The 17,976-nt window shown below is 48.3% G+C and overlaps 1 protein-coding gene across 1 annotated transcript in view; it reads right to left on the bottom strand.

Annotated features, from left to right (window-relative positions):
• The window catches only part of NUAK1 (NUAK family kinase 1), a 70,714-nt gene that overhangs the window by 30,660 nt on the left and 22,078 nt on the right, over window positions 1-17,976 (bottom strand). Inside the window, exon 2 of the mRNA XM_044229380.1 lies at window positions 8,302-8,422. Within this exon, the coding sequence (XP_044085315.1) occupies window positions 8,302-8,422 (121 nt within the window). The remainder of the gene's footprint in view (window positions 1-8,301; window positions 8,423-17,976) is intronic.

Raw genomic sequence — 17,976 nt, 5'->3', positions numbered from 1 at the left:
CCCTGATGAGGGCAGCAACCAAATGGCCAAGTAAGTAAACCCAACCCCAAAGGTATCACTCCCTGCTCACTGGTGATCACTGCCAGACATACGTTCTTCCCTGGAATTCACTGATGACAAATGATCGGACCAAGACAAGTTTCAAGAGCAGGGCTCATTTCCTCCTGGTTGCAGGATTAAGTCCATATTTCTCAGTCTGGCCAATTAAATCTAAATCCCCAGGGGTAAGGCTCAGGTCTCAGCATTTTTTACAGACGTCCCATGAGATTTTAATGTGTATCCAGCAGGAATCACTGTTGTATGCAATCTGGCCATGACCTTCTCTTCTAACACCTCCCCAAAGAAGGTGATATTCCAGTCATTAAGGACCTCTCAGAGCCCTAAACATCACAGCAGGACAATATTACTTATTGAGCATATGTACCTGCCACTGCACTTAGCGATTTTATCCCTTATCTGATTTAATCCTCACAACCTTATTTACAAAGTAGTGAGCTACTGGCCCCCATTTTATAGGGAAGAGAACTGGCCCTCAGACAGGTTAAGTCACTAGCCCAAGGTCACATAATTGCAACCGGAAGAGCAGTTGGCTCACCCGAACCAAAGCCTGCTTGGGACGATAAAACATATATTCGTCCTACTAGAACAGCACCTGGGTCATAAGTACTCAATACATTTTTGTAAGAGCAACGAGTGATCACGTGAATGAATGAGAACACTGGGTAGAACTAACGACCAACAGCCCTTGTCAGATCAATTCAGTCACCCCCTGCCCTTGAAAAGGCCTCAATCAGGATCTGCTTGCTGGCTGAGAAGGCTGGGTTGGGGCAATTGAACCTGAGAAGAAAAACGTGAGCTGCTTCAACTATAGTATTTCCATAAATAACTGATGCTAGATATGAGCCCTGCCTCGGTTTCTGCTTCACGGAGCAGCTGTTTCTCTAACACTGTGGTTCTCAAACTTGAGAGTGCATTAGAGTCCCCTGGAGGGCTGGTTGTCACACACACATGGAGCTAGGGTGGGCCCAGTCAACAGGGATGCTACAGCCGCAGGGTCCCTCTGAGGACCGGGGCCCTCATGCGTTGCTGGGCCGTCGATAAGGGTCTGGCCATTCTCAAGGGGTTCCTTTACAGGGGCAGCCACACTTTGTGAGTCTGGGACCTCTGCTACATCCTGTGGACATGTCTTGTAGCAGCCCCCCTGCCCCTGGCCAGAAGTTGAAGGGGAGGAGAAGGCAGGAGGTAGAATGCCCCATCATCCAAGCCTACGGCTCACCCCACAGCCTCTGGGCTCTCACACAGACCTCGTCTCTTGGTTTCTCCTCTGCATCTCTGCCTGGATTGTTAGAGCAGTGATTTTCACCGCCAGGCAAGAACCATATGCCCTTCCAGAAAAATCTGTCAAATTCTCAGGAGGCACAGGTAGCTTGAAAAAGCATTTGTAAAGTATACTTCTAGGAAGACAGAAGGACCTTTTCACTGATAAAACACACACGCACACACACACACCTCATCCAAAGTGTCTTTATGGCAGGAATTCAGAGAATTTTCTAGAATATAAACTCCTTTACATCTTCTCCTAGGCAACAGGTTTAAAGCTCAAAAGACACACAGGCTTATCAAGGGAGGCACGTTTGTTTGTTTCATTTGGCTTTTTTAAGTTTCAGAAACTCTTTCAAAGGTGGGAGATCACAGCTGAGCAATGTCCAACAGGATTCCCACTTCGTTCAAGAAAGCCAGGATCAGCCTTCCCTAAGACAGGGGATGCAATGAAAGGATGAAAGGGTTGGCCTGTTCTAGCATATCATAATGCAAAGGGTCAATGAAGCTATGTAATCTCGCAGGGCCAGGAAGAGATATTTCCAGGAACAAAAACCAAGGGTATACAAGGGAAGGCACCAGCGGAATCTCCCCCACTCATTCCCTCGACTTTTCATTCCCCTCCCCCCTCCCCAGCGGGACTGTTACCAGATGGGGTGCTAAATTTCCCCAAAGTGTTGTGTGGCAAGACAGTTCATTCTCGAGATTTTACAGATTGGGTCTCCTAGGCTTTCAAAGGGGAAGCCAGGGCGAGACAACATGCCTTTGATGTTTACACTCAGGTCCTGAAATCAGAACCTCAGGCAAAAACCGTTTTTATCTCTTCCATCCTAGGCAGCCAAGTTGAAAGCTCTTGGCGGGCACTTCCTTTTCAGCTGTTCTTTCCATATTGTCAATTCCCACCCTGCTGAGAGAATGGAATTCCTTTGACTGGAAACAGGGGTCCATCTCAGAGATGGTGCTAGAGATTTTTTTCTTCCTTTTCTCTCTCCCTTACGTTATTACCCTCAGTATCACACACTGCAAGGTGTACTTCTATCCTCTTTTATTTACTTAGAAACCAGTTACATTAGAAACCAGTTACGGTTTGTGTTTACACAGAGTCAACAAATTTGAGGGTTAATCACCTTCACCCACAGGTCAATAGGAGAGTAACCCCAGGGTCTCATTCGAGAAAGAAACATTTGAAAGGAATTATTTTTAAGATTTGGTGAACAGCAGCATTAATTCAGTAAAGCTGCAGATTTCGTGAGCTTGTGGCATTTGTATATTTGAACAATGTTCAAATAACTTACATTTCCATGGACTGCAATTTAGAAAACACCTGATCTTTGAGTCGACTGGAGTTGGGCCCCAAACTTCTTCCTGAGATGTATGCAAAATATTTTCTAAAATACCCATGAAGCTGTCATTTAATGCTCTCACGTGTTTTGGACAACAACCCCCGTGAACGCCAAGAATTCTCTGTATCACAGGGTCCAGAATAATGCTTGCCCCCAGTTAGGGGTCACTGCAGACCGCCGAATGATCTGGCTTGTCTTAGGGGCACCAACTTCAGAGTGACTAGGTTCAGCACTCAGATCTCCTACTTCTTAGTTGGTGTGACTTTGGCAAACGTACTTGGCTTCTCAGACAAAATCTCCTTACCATAGAATAAGGATGTTAACAGTCTGCATTTCGTGGACATAAGGATTAACTGAGATAATATATCCTAGCACCCATCCTAGCACAGGGTAAAACTCAGGAACTTCTAGCTATTATTAGTATTATTTTAAAGTGTAAATAAAAGCTACTTTCATCTTCAAAATCTGTCGCTTTGCCCAATTTCTGGTACAAAACCCACGGCTCTCCTTAGCCAATCTGGTCAAAATCTGTCCTCCCTGACCTCCTCTCTCCACCACCCTCCTACGCACTCTCTCCCTCAACCTCACAGACTGTCACTTTTGCCCACATAAGCTCCTTCCCTCCTCTGAGCATTGTTTGCACTTGCCGATCCTCTTGCCTGGCATGCCCAGGGCTTGGGGGCAGGGGGCTCACTTCCTGCTCCATTAAGGCCTCCGCTTGGTAACCACTTCACTGTTTACGGGCCTACTCACAGAATGTCCGCCCCATAAGACCAGAGTTTGTCCTGTTCACCCCAGCACCCATAGTGCCTAGAACGGAGCCCTGCATGTAATAGGTTCGCGCTCGCGCTCGCTCTCTCTCTTTCTCTCTCTCTCTCTATATATATATATATTTTTTTAAATGAATGAATTGCCTTTCCTCTGGAACTAGTATTTCAGTATCACTGGATAGTACAGTCCAAGATGGTGCGCTCCTGCCCAGGAAAACCCAAAGTTCCTAAACACACGGGGTCAGACGCATCCTTGCTTTGCCATGTGGCTGCTTTTTGCTGCTGTTACTGCTGTGCATGAGTGTATTTTAAATCACAGACAGGCCGGCTGAAGAACTCATAAGGTTCTTCCACAGTTCCATTCACTTGGCTGATATCCAAACAAGCCAGTTAGATGCCTGGGCACTTATTTTTCATTCAGCAAAATCTGTGCCTTGCCGCATCCAGCGAAGGTTCCTGATTGGCTGGTCACACAACCAATCAGCTTCCAGGGAGAAGGTTCCCTTTCCCACTGCGATTGGCCCAGAGACAACAGACTCAGGTCTGGTCCACACCATCGCTGCCACCACACTGCCCCTCCCACACCTCAGGGTGAAGAAGGAGACAAAAGGCCAGCCTGAGGGGGATGCCTGGGGTGCACAGGTGGGCTGCCCAGCCAGCCGAACAAGAACACCACAGGATCAGAAACATAGGGCTGAAGTCCCGTGGAGGAAAAAATAAATGAGGTCAGGAAGCCTGTGTGCCTGGGCCACCAGCTAGCCATGGTACCCGGTTTCATGAACTGAATGGGGTCGTCCACATTCATAGGTGGGAGTTCTAAAGCCTGGTACCTCGGAATGAGACCCTAGTCGGAGACACGGCCTTTAAAAAGATAAAGGTTAAATGAGGACATCAGGGTGGGCCCTAATCCAGTGTGACGGGTGTCCTTCTAAAAAGGGGAGATTTGAACACAGACACAAAGGGGACAGCATATGAAGACATGGGGTGAAGACGGTCATCTATAAGCCAAGAGGAGAAGCTTGGAAGAAAGCTACGTTCTGACACCTGAATATCGGACTTCTAGTCTCCAGAACTGAGAAACAGCACATTTCGGTTGTGAACTCACCCAGTACATGGCGTTCTGTTGTAGCAGCCCTGGCAAACGAATACACCCCGTGAGTCTTAACATTCCAGAGCCTCGATCTCCAGAACTGCAAAATGGGACACCTGGCCCTCCCCTCCCACAGGTGGTGTTGTAGGGATCAAATGAGGCTCGAGGTGGGGGAGCTTTGTAAACTACACAGAAATCCACAGATGAACTCAGGAGATCTAATTTCACTCTCAGGACCAGGTTCCCGGGGTCCTGGACAGCAAAGCAGATAAAGTTAGAAGCCCCTGGAGACTGTGGAGTCACATTTAGTGGTGTAGGAACTGGAACCTCGCTTTGGTGATCTGCTGCTCCAAACCTCCCGGGAAGGGAGGCGAGCTGCCCTCCTCCACAGTTATTTAGTGGATGTGGGAGAAACAGAACTTGCGTGGGAGAAGGGAAAGAGAAGAGAACAGAAACCAGAGATTTCTAAGAAATTGAAAGGAAAAAAAAAAAAAAAGCCACATCCCTGGGAGTTTTCTACATAAAAACAATGCATTTTATTTGTATGGTACTCTGCAGGTCACAAAATACTTGATGGAAAAAGAGTTTTTTTGGTTTTTATTTTTTTAGCCTCTCTGAGGTCAAGGATCTCTCTGGTAATCTGATGAAAGCTACATACCCTCTCCTCAGAAAAAATCAACCCATATGCTCACCACCTAAAACATTATACACCAACATGGTCCTATCCTGCAATGATGAAAACATTTTGTATCTATACTGTCCAATATGGCAGCCACTAACCACGTGTGGCTATGGAGCCCTTGAAATGTGGCTAGTGGGACTGAAGAACTAAATGTTTAATTATTTTATTTTATTAATTTTAACCTAAATATCCACCTATGGCTAGTGCCTTCTATATTGGACAAGGCAATTACAGAATGTTCCAGAGGACTTACAAACACCCTGCAGTCCCACTGACCCTTGCCAATGGGCCAAGTTAGGAACCACTTGTCTTCACAATAATTATTGTGAACCAATTATCTTCACAATAACTATCTTTTCTGAGCTTACTACCAGAACACGTATCATCTAATCCTACCAACAACCCAAAGAGGTAGAACTATTATCCCCATCTTACAGGTGTGGTTATTGAGGGCCCTAAGAGATCCCCCAACTTCCCCAAAGTCTCATGTCAAGGCCACAATGAAGGAGTTGGGACTAAAACCCAAGAGCCTGATGCGAGAACTCAAGCTCTTTTCTGATTCCCCAAAAGCCTGCTGATAGTTTTATGAATGAGGCCCAACCTCCTACCTAAGGCCTTGATGGAAATTATTTCTAGTCAGCAATCCAAAGAACTTTAAATTATGTGGTACATGTCTTTAAAGTTATAAGCAACGATCCTTCTCTATGCCCAGAAATCCCAAACACAGCCCTGCTCACAGCTCATGACCCACAATGATCCACACTGTAGAGGTCATCCTTCACAAGTGCCTTCAGGTGCCCACGGTAGCCAGGCCACGGAGCAAAACCACTTGGAATTTTATAAAACTCACTCTCCTCCTGCATTGTGTATCTCCAATCACTTCTTTTTTTTTTTTTTTAAAGATTTTATTTATTTATTTGACAGACAGAGATCACAAGTAGGCAGAGAGGCAGGCAGAGAGAGAGAGAGGAAAGCAGGCTCTCCGCTCAGCAGAGAGCCCGATGCGGGACTCAATCCCTGGACCCTGGGATCATGACCCGAGCCGAAGGCAGCGGCTTAACCCACTGAGCCACCCAGGCGCCCCTCCAATCACTTCTAACCTCTAGACGTTCCCCTCATTTGCAGGCATATTTGGATTTGTTTTCTCAACCAGGAATTCTGCTTTCTCCAATTCTTCCTCAAAATAACTCCTTCAAGGCCCAGCTTGTATGCCACGAAAACTCCTAAGCTCCAGGACTCCATGGTCCAAGAATACGTCGCTTGCTTATCTACAGAACAGTCTTCTGTCATGCCTTGTATGACATACAGGTCCATAGCCTGTTGTCTCTTTCAGTTTCTAACCACACTGAACACGATGCTTAACCAGACACAGTCACTTGGTAGACCAGTGGTCCCCACACTTGTTAAAACACGGAAGGCAGGGCCCTACCCTGGAGCTGCTGATTCAGCGGGTCTTCAGTGAGGCCCTGGAATCTGCATTTCTATCAATCTCAATTTATATGCATGTTACTGGTTCAGAGACAGCACTTTGAGAGAATCCCCACAAGAGATGTTTGTGGAATGAATACACGATTGAGTGAATGAAAATTTCCCTTAAGCGCCCTCTCCCCAAGGGCTCCAAAAATGAGCTTTAGAGAAATCAAGATAAAAATTGTCACCAACGTTTACTTCTAGATGTGGATCAAAAATAGAAGCAACAGGGGGGGAAAAATGGCCAAAAACGGCAGGGAACCAGAAGGAAAACTTAAGATAGATAACAGAAAAACTTGTAGGTTACCATCTGGTTTCCTCTTAGCCATTACTGTGTAACATATTATGATCAGACCATAATTAAAAATACTATGATGAGCCCAAGTTAAAAATAGGTTCATTTTCTGACTCAACCATATATTAAAAAATATTCTGGAGAAACACTCTGACTCAGTAAGTCCAAGCCTAGAAATTTTTTTGTAAGACAAAAATAATAATTATCAAAAATGAATATAAAAATGATTATAAGGAGGATCACTAAAGCCCTCCTTATAATCACCAGAAATTTGAAACAACTTAAATGTTTAACAAAAGGAATTAGATCCAATAAATTATGATACATCCATAAGTGGGAGACTCTAAAACCTTTTGAAGTGTCCTGACAGGGAATATTTATTGACATAGGAAAATGTGCAGGAGAGGTTAAAACTGAAATTATTTTGAAGGTTTTTTTTTTTTTTTAGATTTTATTTATTTATTTGACAGAGATCACAAGTAGGCAGAGAGAGGGGGAAACAGGCTGAGCAGAGAGCCCGATGTGGGGCTTGATCCCAGGACCCTGGGATCATGACCCAAGCTGAAGGCAGAGGCTTTAACCCACTGAGCCACCCAGGCATCCCTATTTTGAAGTTTTAACTTGTGTATCTCAATCATTTCTGCAATAAACACATATTGCTTGAGTAAATTTTTTTACAGACATTAAAAAAGAGAGAGAGAGAGGGGCTAGAGGAAGTTTATACTCGCTATTTCTTCTTCCCAGGAAGAAGTAACGAGTTGAAGCACGAGAGCTTTTGTAACTTTCTGCAGGCCCCCCTCTCCTACAAACACTGACTACAACTCGGATTCCAGTGGAGAAGCATCTGGCCCACCAAGAGATCCCTCTTCTTTCTTGGTACTTCCCAGACCTGCTCAAAGAGAATTCCCAACTCAAAGAGCCTCCACTTGGAGTAACTCATGACTCCACCACTGGGGCATTTGCCTTGGGGAGCGACATTGACAATGGCTCCACCGTGACCCTGGTCAACAGCAAACTGCCGTTTTTCAGAAACAGTGGCTGTCTCGCATACCGGCTTTTAATAAGGCGGGTTGCTTAGCAACCGCCAAGAACTGGCAAGAAGGCAGAAGAAGGCACCAGCCAGAGCTATTTTATGACCAAAGTGAGCTGTGCTACGTGTGTCTGGTTGCATGCAGGGTAACCAAATGAGAGATAACACCCAGCTATTTTTGCATCATGAGGAAAAATACTTGGCTCCTGCCCAGAAGGGCAATTACCTAAAAATCTTGGCAGGCCCCATGGTATGAAAAATGGTAACTGATACGCGGGTGAAAAAAAAAAAAATCACTGACCTTCATAAATACTGATGATATGAGGATGGTTGAGGGATGACATGATCTCAATCTCTCGTCTGATGTGAACCATGTCTTGTTCATCCTTAATTTTGTCCTTACGAATGGATTTTATAGCAACCTATAAAGTCAGGAAATGAAATGTTACCCAGAGAACTAAACAGATGCAAATCAGCCATTGGGGGAGTTTGGAAAATAAATACAGATGTTACTTGTTGGCAGAACCGACAATAACCAAAACAAAGCTTCGAAATACCCCCGTCACATCTTTCTTTTATAGCAAAAACACCCTTCTCCCAACAACAGAAAACATCGGGTTTCAACAGCCGAGGGGTTGGGATGCTGGGTTGGTTTTTTTGTTTTATGTTTTTGTTTTTGTTTTCCATAAAGCACAGGCTGCATCACGTGGCCAGATCCATTTACTCTAGGAATCCTGATCCTTTGCAAAAAAGGGAAAGGGAGAGCTCGGTTTACAGGGTATTGATGATTAAACATGGGTGGGTGAAATCAGTGTCCCTCTGCAACACGGGGCAGCTGCCACAACACAGGCTAACAAGAGCTCTCCTAGATGGGGCTTCTCGAGGCCAGTTCTGCTCAAACGTCCGGTTTTAAGACTCCAGCCTACGCTGTGTTTGTGCAATTGCTCAGCGGCCAAATCCTTCCTTCACCCTTCCTCTTGCCCAAGGACCATTGATACACATGACAAGACCAAAAGTCTCTGCTGTAGAAAAATCAGGACAAAACAAAAGGAGGGACATAGACTCCCTGCCCAGGCCCAGCTGATCCCCCCACCAGTGTCTGCAAAGCTGAACTGCACAGAGAGCTGCCTGGGCCAACAAATGTTTCTTTTGAGCATTTACTCAAAAGAAACACATACACAAAAAAGCATTAAATGACAATGGGAATCTACTAAGGAAGAACGGCTTTGCCAATGGATTCATCTTCGCTCATAAACAAGTTGCTTCATAATTTAATCCACCCTGGGCTCTAAGGGAGGCAAAAAGTACTCTGGAGGGGGAAGGTATCCATGGATAACAAGGAAGCCTGCCAATCAGTGCGTGCCCAGGTCCAAAAGCCTGCTTAGTCCCCTCCAAAGCGGTCCTCCTGTGATGTCAGCTCCCACCTGGACCACCCTCTCCTAGACGGAAGGCTCTTAGCGCATCCCACAGACCACAAAGCCATGAAGTGCTCCTTGTTACCACCAGGCCACCGTCACACCTGGATTAAGACAGGTTCCTATCAGCCTCCCTGGGAGCACACTCCCCTCTGTGATCGTTAGCATCTCCTGGCTTAGACCAGGTCGCCGCCAAGCACGATACGTGGAAACATTTCTAAAATACAGTCGGTCCATCTATAATTCAGTAAGAACTGGGTAGCTATTATCATCATCATCATTATTATTATTGTTTTTGCTGCTTGCTGACCTCCCAACAAATGGGGGAAATGGATGGGCAGGTCCGCATATGTCTCCTCTGCAGAACCCTCCCCAGCTGTAATGAAATCAGTATTCATGTCATCACTTGGCTCTAAGGGGATTTAATTGGGGATCTAATTCACACATTGATCTCCAGTGTGTAACTCTGGGTTGGCACAAGGTAGGTCTGAGAAAAGCCTTAGTGTGAGCAGGTGGGCAGGTGTTAGGTAGACAGAAAGGGGAGGACAAAGGCGGGGGGGGGGGTTGGGGTGATGTCTGCTGTTAGGTTATGAGAACCCAGATGGCCGATGTGATAGTGGCCGGAGCAAAAAAGGAAGGACCAGCCTAATCAGACACCACCCCTGAGACAGGCACCCTGGGAACCTGCTTAGTTTTTCTCTGGCATCCTGCTGCAAGGGGAACCGAGGAATGGATAAAGCAGAGCGGAAACACGGGACGCTGGGCTGTAAACCCAGAGGCCAGCACCGTTCTCCCCCAGCCTCCCGAAGCTGCATAAAAGGGGCTGCCCAGAGATGAATGAGCTTCCAGCTTCAAGGCCCTTTTTACCAGGGTGCCGGGCTCAAAGCCACCCCAGCCTCTCCCGGAGCCCCATTCTGTATGCAGCAAGAAAAGCCTCCCTGTGCTGAAGTGGAATGTAAAGATATGACTGGCAGGCTTTATTTTGTCTGAGCTGGGACTGTGATCCTGGGAGCTTGCTCTCGAAGGAAGCAGACAGGGAACACACACAGGCCTTGGAGGATGTGGGTGGCTGTTGGATCGACTCCTGCATTCCTCCAGGAACCAAAGACGGGCTAGGGGAGAAACCACCCCTTGGATTATGCAGCAGGCTGAACTTGGCCTCCAGGAGGCCCTATTGTCAAATAACAATAGGCATAAATTCTTTCCCCTTCCAGGGTCAGGGGAGGCTGGTGACAGGGTGGGTAAGAAAAGAAGCTCACTTGTCAGTGGGCTCCCCTCAACAGTGGAGCTGGGGCACGTTTGCCAGGGGGATGCTTCCAGCCCAGTATGAAAAGGAAAGTGTTCACATTCTAATAAAACCCCACTCGGCGCTGAGGAACTAAAAGGGCTCCATAAATGTTAATAACCATGGTTGTTGCCCCTCCACAAAAGCTTCCCTCTTCCTGAAATGAATCTTCTATTGACAATGTTAAAGAGGGCTCATTCTGCCCTCTCTTTCAAAGGGTTGGAGGAAGTCGGTCGGAGACAAATGCTAGAAATCTCTTAGAGCCATGTAACTGTCAAGGCCAGGGCAAGACCCTCCGCCCAACTCCCAGGAGCAGGGAGCTGACGCGCCAGTCAGTGGCAAACCTCTGACACTGTAACACCACCGGTAAGAACAGCAGCCCGGCCCTTCACACCCCAGATCTCCAGATCCTCGCTCAGGCCCCAGCTCCAGGATGCCTTCCGCGGACCTCTCTGACCCCTCTTGCCACACTATCCCCCACTTTATTTTCTTGGGGGCCTGTCACACCACATGAAATTCTCTGGCTTCTCTGTTTGCTGCATATTCAGCCTGCGACCCAGTGCAGCTTGTGGCCTGTTTCTGGAGGACCCAGAAAGCTAAGAACGGTTGTCATATTTTTTAAAGAGTAGTTTATAAAAGGAGACAGAGATCTATCAATGAAGCTGCTGTAACGTAAGGTAGCGCCTGCTTCATGAGGTCGAGGGAGAAACGGAGCCAGCACACAGGGAAGCAGGGTTGCCTAATGGTCAGGGGCACTGGGGCACGGCTTTGAGTCCTGGCTGAAACCACTCACTAGCCCACTAGCCGCTGTGTGACCTCGGGCAGGTTGCATAACCTTTCTGTGCTCCAGTTTCCTCATCCACCAAGGAGGTACTCCTGTGAGGATTAAGTGAAGGGGGAATAAGAGATTCGCACTCGAATCAAAAGTCTGTCTCAAGATACCCCCTTCAGCATCTCTGGATTTGGGCTGCTTGTTCACTTCTTTCTTTGGAACACCAACCAGGTACCAAGCACAGCGCGGGCACAACCCAGACGAGAACCAACAAGAGTCCGTCCCAGCCCTCAAGGTTAGGGGAGGAGAGAGGGGGTGTGGCAAAAACTGCACAAATAATTACGTAATTTTCCTCGTGGCCAAAGGCCACCGAACAGACACAGAGAGGTGTGGGCATTCTGGAGAAAATGTGCTCTTCAGTTTTCCTCAGTCCTCACCCACATCGAGAAAGAAAGGCCCAGCAGGAAGAGATTACCAAATGTCTGAAATCATACACCTTCCAAAAAAAAAAAATCCAATTTGTTGCCGCAGGAGCCAAAGAGATGTCACCCTGCCTGCAAAGCAACGGGAACTCACGCGCAGTACAGCCGCATTCATAAATGTTCCCAAGTCTAGACAGCACCGCGTGCCTTATAAAATGGTCTGCCTTTAAATAAGGCCACCCTAGAGTTTAATGTCTAAACCGTATGCAGCAGCAGGTCTGGCGGGGGGGACCTGTGAATTCTGCCCTGCCTCTTTAAGCGGTGCTCTCAGCCCAGCCAGCCCTCAGCCCTCCTGAAAGGGAGCGGGCCCTGCCTCCTCTTCCCTACAGGGCACTTTTTCCTTTTTGGAAGAATCACCTGTTCTGTACCCTGCTGGGCGTCCTTTGCCACGGTGGCTGCCAGGAATGTTAAGGGCTTGGTGGCTGGGCAGGGATGGGGGAGGCAGTAGCTAGCTGACCTCAAGGGAGCCAGAACATCACAGATCTGTTCTCATCTGCAAAAGGGGGCTAGGAAGCATGGCTCCCCAACCCCCTCCTAACCCCCACCTCCACCCCACCCCCTCCTGGGGCTGTTATAAGGAGTGGGAATGATGTGAGTAAAGTAGCACACAGTAGGTGTTTACTAAATGGTTGTGATGATAGATGAGGCCTGGAAGATATGGGGTCCTGGACAGCGTTTCAGGGGTGATGAGCCCCAGCAAATCATCTTATAGGCCTCCCCCCCCCCACCATGCCACACACATCCTTTCCTTCCCCACATTTGTACTGAGGCCAGAGCGGGTTAAAATTCTGCCTGCCTGCCAGCAGAGAGTGGGGCCGCCAGCCGTCCTCCTGGCCTGCCCTGGGGCCTGGGAGTAGTTCTGGACAGGCTGTTTGTTTGCCTCTAAGCAAGAGCATCACTGCCCTCTTCCCTCCAGAGCCCCTCCCATGATGCTCAGTCACTGCCATCTCTCAGCCTGCAGGGAGCATCCTAGAACCCTGATTCTCAAACAGGGGTCATGGACACCTTGTTAAAATGCAGATTCTGAGTCCAAAGTTCTAACAAGGGGCCTGGGATTCTGCATTCCTAGCAAGTTTCCTGTGACAACAGTGAAGCCGGTCTGAGGGGCGAGATCTTAGTGCTCTGACTTTGGCCGGGACACAGCCACATTTTAAAATCAGCGGCAAGGGGCGCCTGGGTGGCTCAGTGGGTTAAAGCCTCTACCTTCGGCTCAAGTCATGATCCCAGGGTCCTGGGATGGAGACCCGCATCAGGATCCCTGCTCAGCAGGGAGTCTGCTTCCTCTTCTCTCTCTCTCTCTGCCTACCTCTCTGCCTACTTGTGATCTGTCAAATAAATAAATAAAATATTTAAAAATAAATAAATAAATAAACAAAATCAGCAGCAAGATTCTTAGCATTTCTTAAGCGTCTATATGCATCAGTGGAGATTATCTCATTTAATCCTAACTGCAACCCCATTTTACAGGGGAGGAAACTGAGATACAGAAAAGACAAATACTGCCCAAACTCAAACAGGTTGTGAAAGACAGAGCTAAGACTTCCACGGAGGCTGCGGATTCTAGCGGCTCTGAGTGAAGCTGGCTGGCATGGACAGCAACAGGGCAAGGGACAGAATCTCTCCATGGATCTTAAAGGGTCTCCAAAACTCGCTGGGATGGGACCCCCTCCAAGCAGGTAAAGTTTTATAGGGTCAGAGGTGAGGTGCAAGGAGGCAGCATTTCGGGTCTGAGTAGCAGCAAAGAAATGCAGCCAGAAACACAGCATTGGCGTCACTTAGTAGGAACAAGTCTGCATTCTAATCCCGGCAACGGGAGCTGGCAGCTTCCCTGCCATTCACAAGGTGTGACCTCACCCCCCGCCACGTTCCACAGGAGCTGCGGGGCACGGAGGCAGAGGCAGCTTGGGGATCTTTGCTCACCCAGGGGCCCGGAGGCCACTTGCAGCAGAGGTGAGCTGCCAATTGAGGTTGGAGGCCAGTGGTTAGGTTCCTGCTCGCGTCTGGTTGACGGTCAGAGTTCAGGGCAGGACACAGCTCCACACCAGCCACACAAGAAAGGCTGTGCATGGCCATGACCGCGGCAATGCCCCCCAGGAGGCCAGCCTGCAGCCAAAGCCCCTAATTAATTAAATGACCTCCAGCTCTTTGCGAGGAGCCTGGCCAACTCGGGAGAACACTCGAGCAAGTTGCCATGATGCAACCGACCCCACAGGGACCCAGGCCAACTCCTCCACGGGGCCCAGGGGCCTCTTCCTCTCCGGCCTGTTGATTCATGTCACTACATGGATGTTTTTTCAGACAGAAGCAGACCGGGAGCCAAGAGTTGTAGCAACAGGCGCAGAGGAGATGCACCCCGACGCCAGGAAGTGCGGCGTGTGGAAGAAAGGGCTTTTTCTTCGAAGAACAGAATCCACCGTGCACCACCAGCAGCCCTTGAACCTCATCAAAGGTTCTGAAAATAGAGTCCTCTGTTGGAGGTGGTTCTCCAGCCTCGATTTCCCAAAACTCCCCACCAGAGGTGATGTGGCCTGACTAGTTTTTCTCCCACCGTGAAAAATGTGTTCTATTTCAAGGGCGCCTGGGTGGCTCAGTCAGTTAAGCGTCCTACTCTTGATTTCAGCTCAGGTCTTGTTCTCAGGGTCTGGAGATCAAGCCCCGCGTCAGGCTCCACACTCAGCAGGGAATCTGCTTGAGATTCTCTCTCTCCCTCTCCCCCACCCCTGCCCTTCTCCTCTGCCTGCTCGCTCGCTCTCTCTCTCTCTCTCTCTAAAATAAATAAATAAATCTTTTTTTTTTTTAATGTGTTCTATTTCCAGAATTGAATAGCAAATCAGATTTTTATCTGATGGGACTGCTCAGAGGACCTCAGAGAGGATGGGACGTCTTTATCTTTATCCCCACAGCCCCTCTTCAAGGCCTGGGCTAAGCACGACATTATTGCGTGGGGTGATGCCACAAGGGAAGTGGAATTCATGGCTCAAACACTGTGCGCACATTTACACTCCCTCTACCAGGCCGGGGTTTGTAAACACCAGATAGTGGCCATGGCTGACCAGGCAGGAATCAAAGGAGCGGCAGGAAAAAAAAAGAAAAAGGCCCATGAAAACTTCACAACAGTGTCAATGCCAAAAGCAAGCAGTGAGCCAGCTCAAAGCACATGATCTGATTCTCCGGGAGAGCAGTCCTTCACTCAAAGAGTGCTGAGCACACCGCCTGCATCAGATCTGGGGGCTGGGGGGAGCTGATTGTCAAAATGCAGCTTCAGACCCCCCCAATAATCTACTGAATTCCAGCAACAGCATTTTTTACAAGCTTCCCAGGGGATGCTGCTGCACTCTGATGTTTGCGAACCGTCGGAGAAAACGCGGCCATGATGGCACTTCTTATTCCATAACTTAAACACTGCGCAGTCCTATTAAACATAAGACGATTGATGAAAATCAATGAATTGTCCATCCCTAGAGAGGGGAATTTTAAAAACAAGCTGCTTCCCTGAGGGGGATTCTGTGACAATTAATTAATTAATTAATTTTACTGTTTATTTGTTTATTTATTTTTATTATTTTTATTTAATTATTTTTTATTTTGATTTTTCATCTAACCCTGGCAAGGGGGGTTTGATCCCTGGGGACAGTTTGCTTGTGTGGGCCTGTGGCTGCTGTGAGGCCCCAGAAGCTGGCTGATAATGATCTCCTCCCCATGCTCTGCACTCAACCCGGGGCTCCCACGTCAATGTCTCCAAAGGAAGAAATGTCAGTATCTCCAAAGGAAGAGAGAGGAAGTGAGCCCTGGAGCCTCCTGTCCGGCCAGCTCTGTGACAGAAGATCTATCTGGCTGGGACCTCAAGGAGCTTCCTCTTACCAGGATGCTCCAGAAGTCTCTCCAGGCTCCCCCCAATAAATGACCCCAAGGCCCGTGGCACGCCAAGTCCTCTGGAAGCACAAGAGATGGGACCCAGGCAACAGCAGCGCCTATAGAGGGACTCAATTCGTAAGGCTGTTTAGCTGGAACCCAAACGGCCAAGCAGCTGTTTATTTTTGGACTTTCACATTTCCGAAAGCCAAATGCAACACCGACTCAGAATTCTACAGAGCAGCTGCTTTTCTTCCAGGTTCCAACTGTCCTGGGGAGGGAGGGGAAGAGCCGGACCTGAAGGCTGACACTGGACAGCCTCGACTGGTAGCATCTAATTGCTCTGATGCGGTTCATAACCCGGTCTGGATAAGCACAGAATTGTGTAATTTTTATTTATCAACTTCCGAGCCCGGCTGAGCCCCGGCCAGATCGGCTGAGAGACCACATCAGCACCTTGGCCTTGTCCTCGCTCACAGCAACTTGGCCAGGTGCCCCTGCGTGGAGGTACCCAGGCCAGCATGCCAGAGGCTCAGTGCCCTCCTCTGCCAATGAGGATGTCAACAGTGCCAGCACCATGAGGTGGATGGGGGGAGGGAATCACAGATTGCTTGCAGCATGGAGGGTGGAGAAGGCAAACAGTCGTACGGCACAAGGTATGATAATCAGCAGATGTTAGAGCTGCAAGGACCTCGGGATGGTCTATCCCAAACCCCTCACTTTATAGGTGGGGAAACTGAGTCCTGGGGACGTCAAAGCACAGGCCCGTGTTCACGGAGTTAATAGCGGTACTGGACCCCCAGTCTGGGACGAATACTCCAGACTAGGGGTGCTCACCAACTCCCAAGCCACATCTAACAGCAGGACCAAAACTGCCACCTGAAGATTTACCATGCAGCTGGGAGGCCCAGCCCCAGCTCAGCCAGGGGCCCGGACTGCCGCACTGTGAACAAGCCGACATGGAGAATGACAGATCCCCCTGGGCGTGCTGGCAAATTATGACTCGTTTCGCGTCACAACACTTCCCTGTCGTGCCAAGGGCTGTCCTCCCACAGACATGCCAGAGACGTGGTATTCACTCCAATTCAGCCCAAACCATGTTCCAGTTTCTGAAGTCTTACTTGATATCACACGTGTGTGTGATATATCACACATATGTGATATATCACACACATCATATCTCCCCAAGTATGCATACTTGGGGAGTTTTTATCTCCTTATTTCTTAATTCACTGAAAACACTGCTTTTAAATATAAACTTCAGGCTGCTACTAAGTCACTGACCTTGGGAACAATGAACAAGGGACGCAGAAGACCTAAGACCCCAAATTAGTTTTCCAAAGGGGGAAGAAAATTAGTCCATTGAATTAAGCTGGTCCAGGTGAGCAGAACAAAGAAGAAAAGTTTTTTTAAATTTCTTAAGATGGTAAAATATATAGGAACATGCACCAAAAAAAAAAAAAAAAAAAGGTGAGGCTTTAAATTATAGTGCATATTTTAACTGTGGATGATTTTATAAATAAGTGAAAGGGAAGATTCTTCAGATGTTATTTTTATCCCGACGAAACCCTTGTTGGTAAAGCTGATTTGTGGCAATTAGAGTGTGCGAAGACACACGGGACAGGTAAGGAACAACGGTCTGGCTGTGATCTGTTCCCCTGGAGGCCTCCTTCAGCATCTCATCACAAACCAGAGTTTCTTTTCCTTCCAAAGGAGGCTCTCACTGTCCATTGCCCAGAAAATTAACAGGCTGGGCCATGCTCCAGAGCCCTAGGACAAAAGCCCGCACCCCCCCCATCCCTGGTGCTTATCAGCCCGCTAATGACCCCCTTTCCCTGCAAACCTGCCCGGGGAGGCTTATCACAGCAGCTCCTCCAGCTTTGCAGGCACAGCCCCAGGCGATGCCAACCGGACCCCCAAGGAGCACACGCAGCCCCCAGCGGGCATTTCCGGCCACCCCATGAGGCAGGTTAGCTCTGTGACCTTCATCCAACACCCACCACTCAGTTGCTTCCCTCATGGAGTATGGGGCAGGTGTCTGTGGCTCTTATGAGGACCCCAAAGAACAGCCTGGGTGGAAAGTGAGGCACTCCCAGACATTCGTGCTTGTTATTTTCTCTGCCAGGACCTCTCCACGCCCAATCATCTGCAACTGTCTTCAACTGACCGC

This window comes from Neovison vison, chromosome 12 (assembly GCF_020171115.1).
Source record: "Neovison vison isolate M4711 chromosome 12, ASM_NN_V1, whole genome shotgun sequence".
Lineage (NCBI taxonomy): Eukaryota > Metazoa > Chordata > Mammalia > Carnivora > Mustelidae > Neogale > Neogale vison.
The sequence above is the reverse complement of the archived record's forward strand: the minus strand, read 5'-3'. Positions and strand labels throughout refer to the sequence as shown.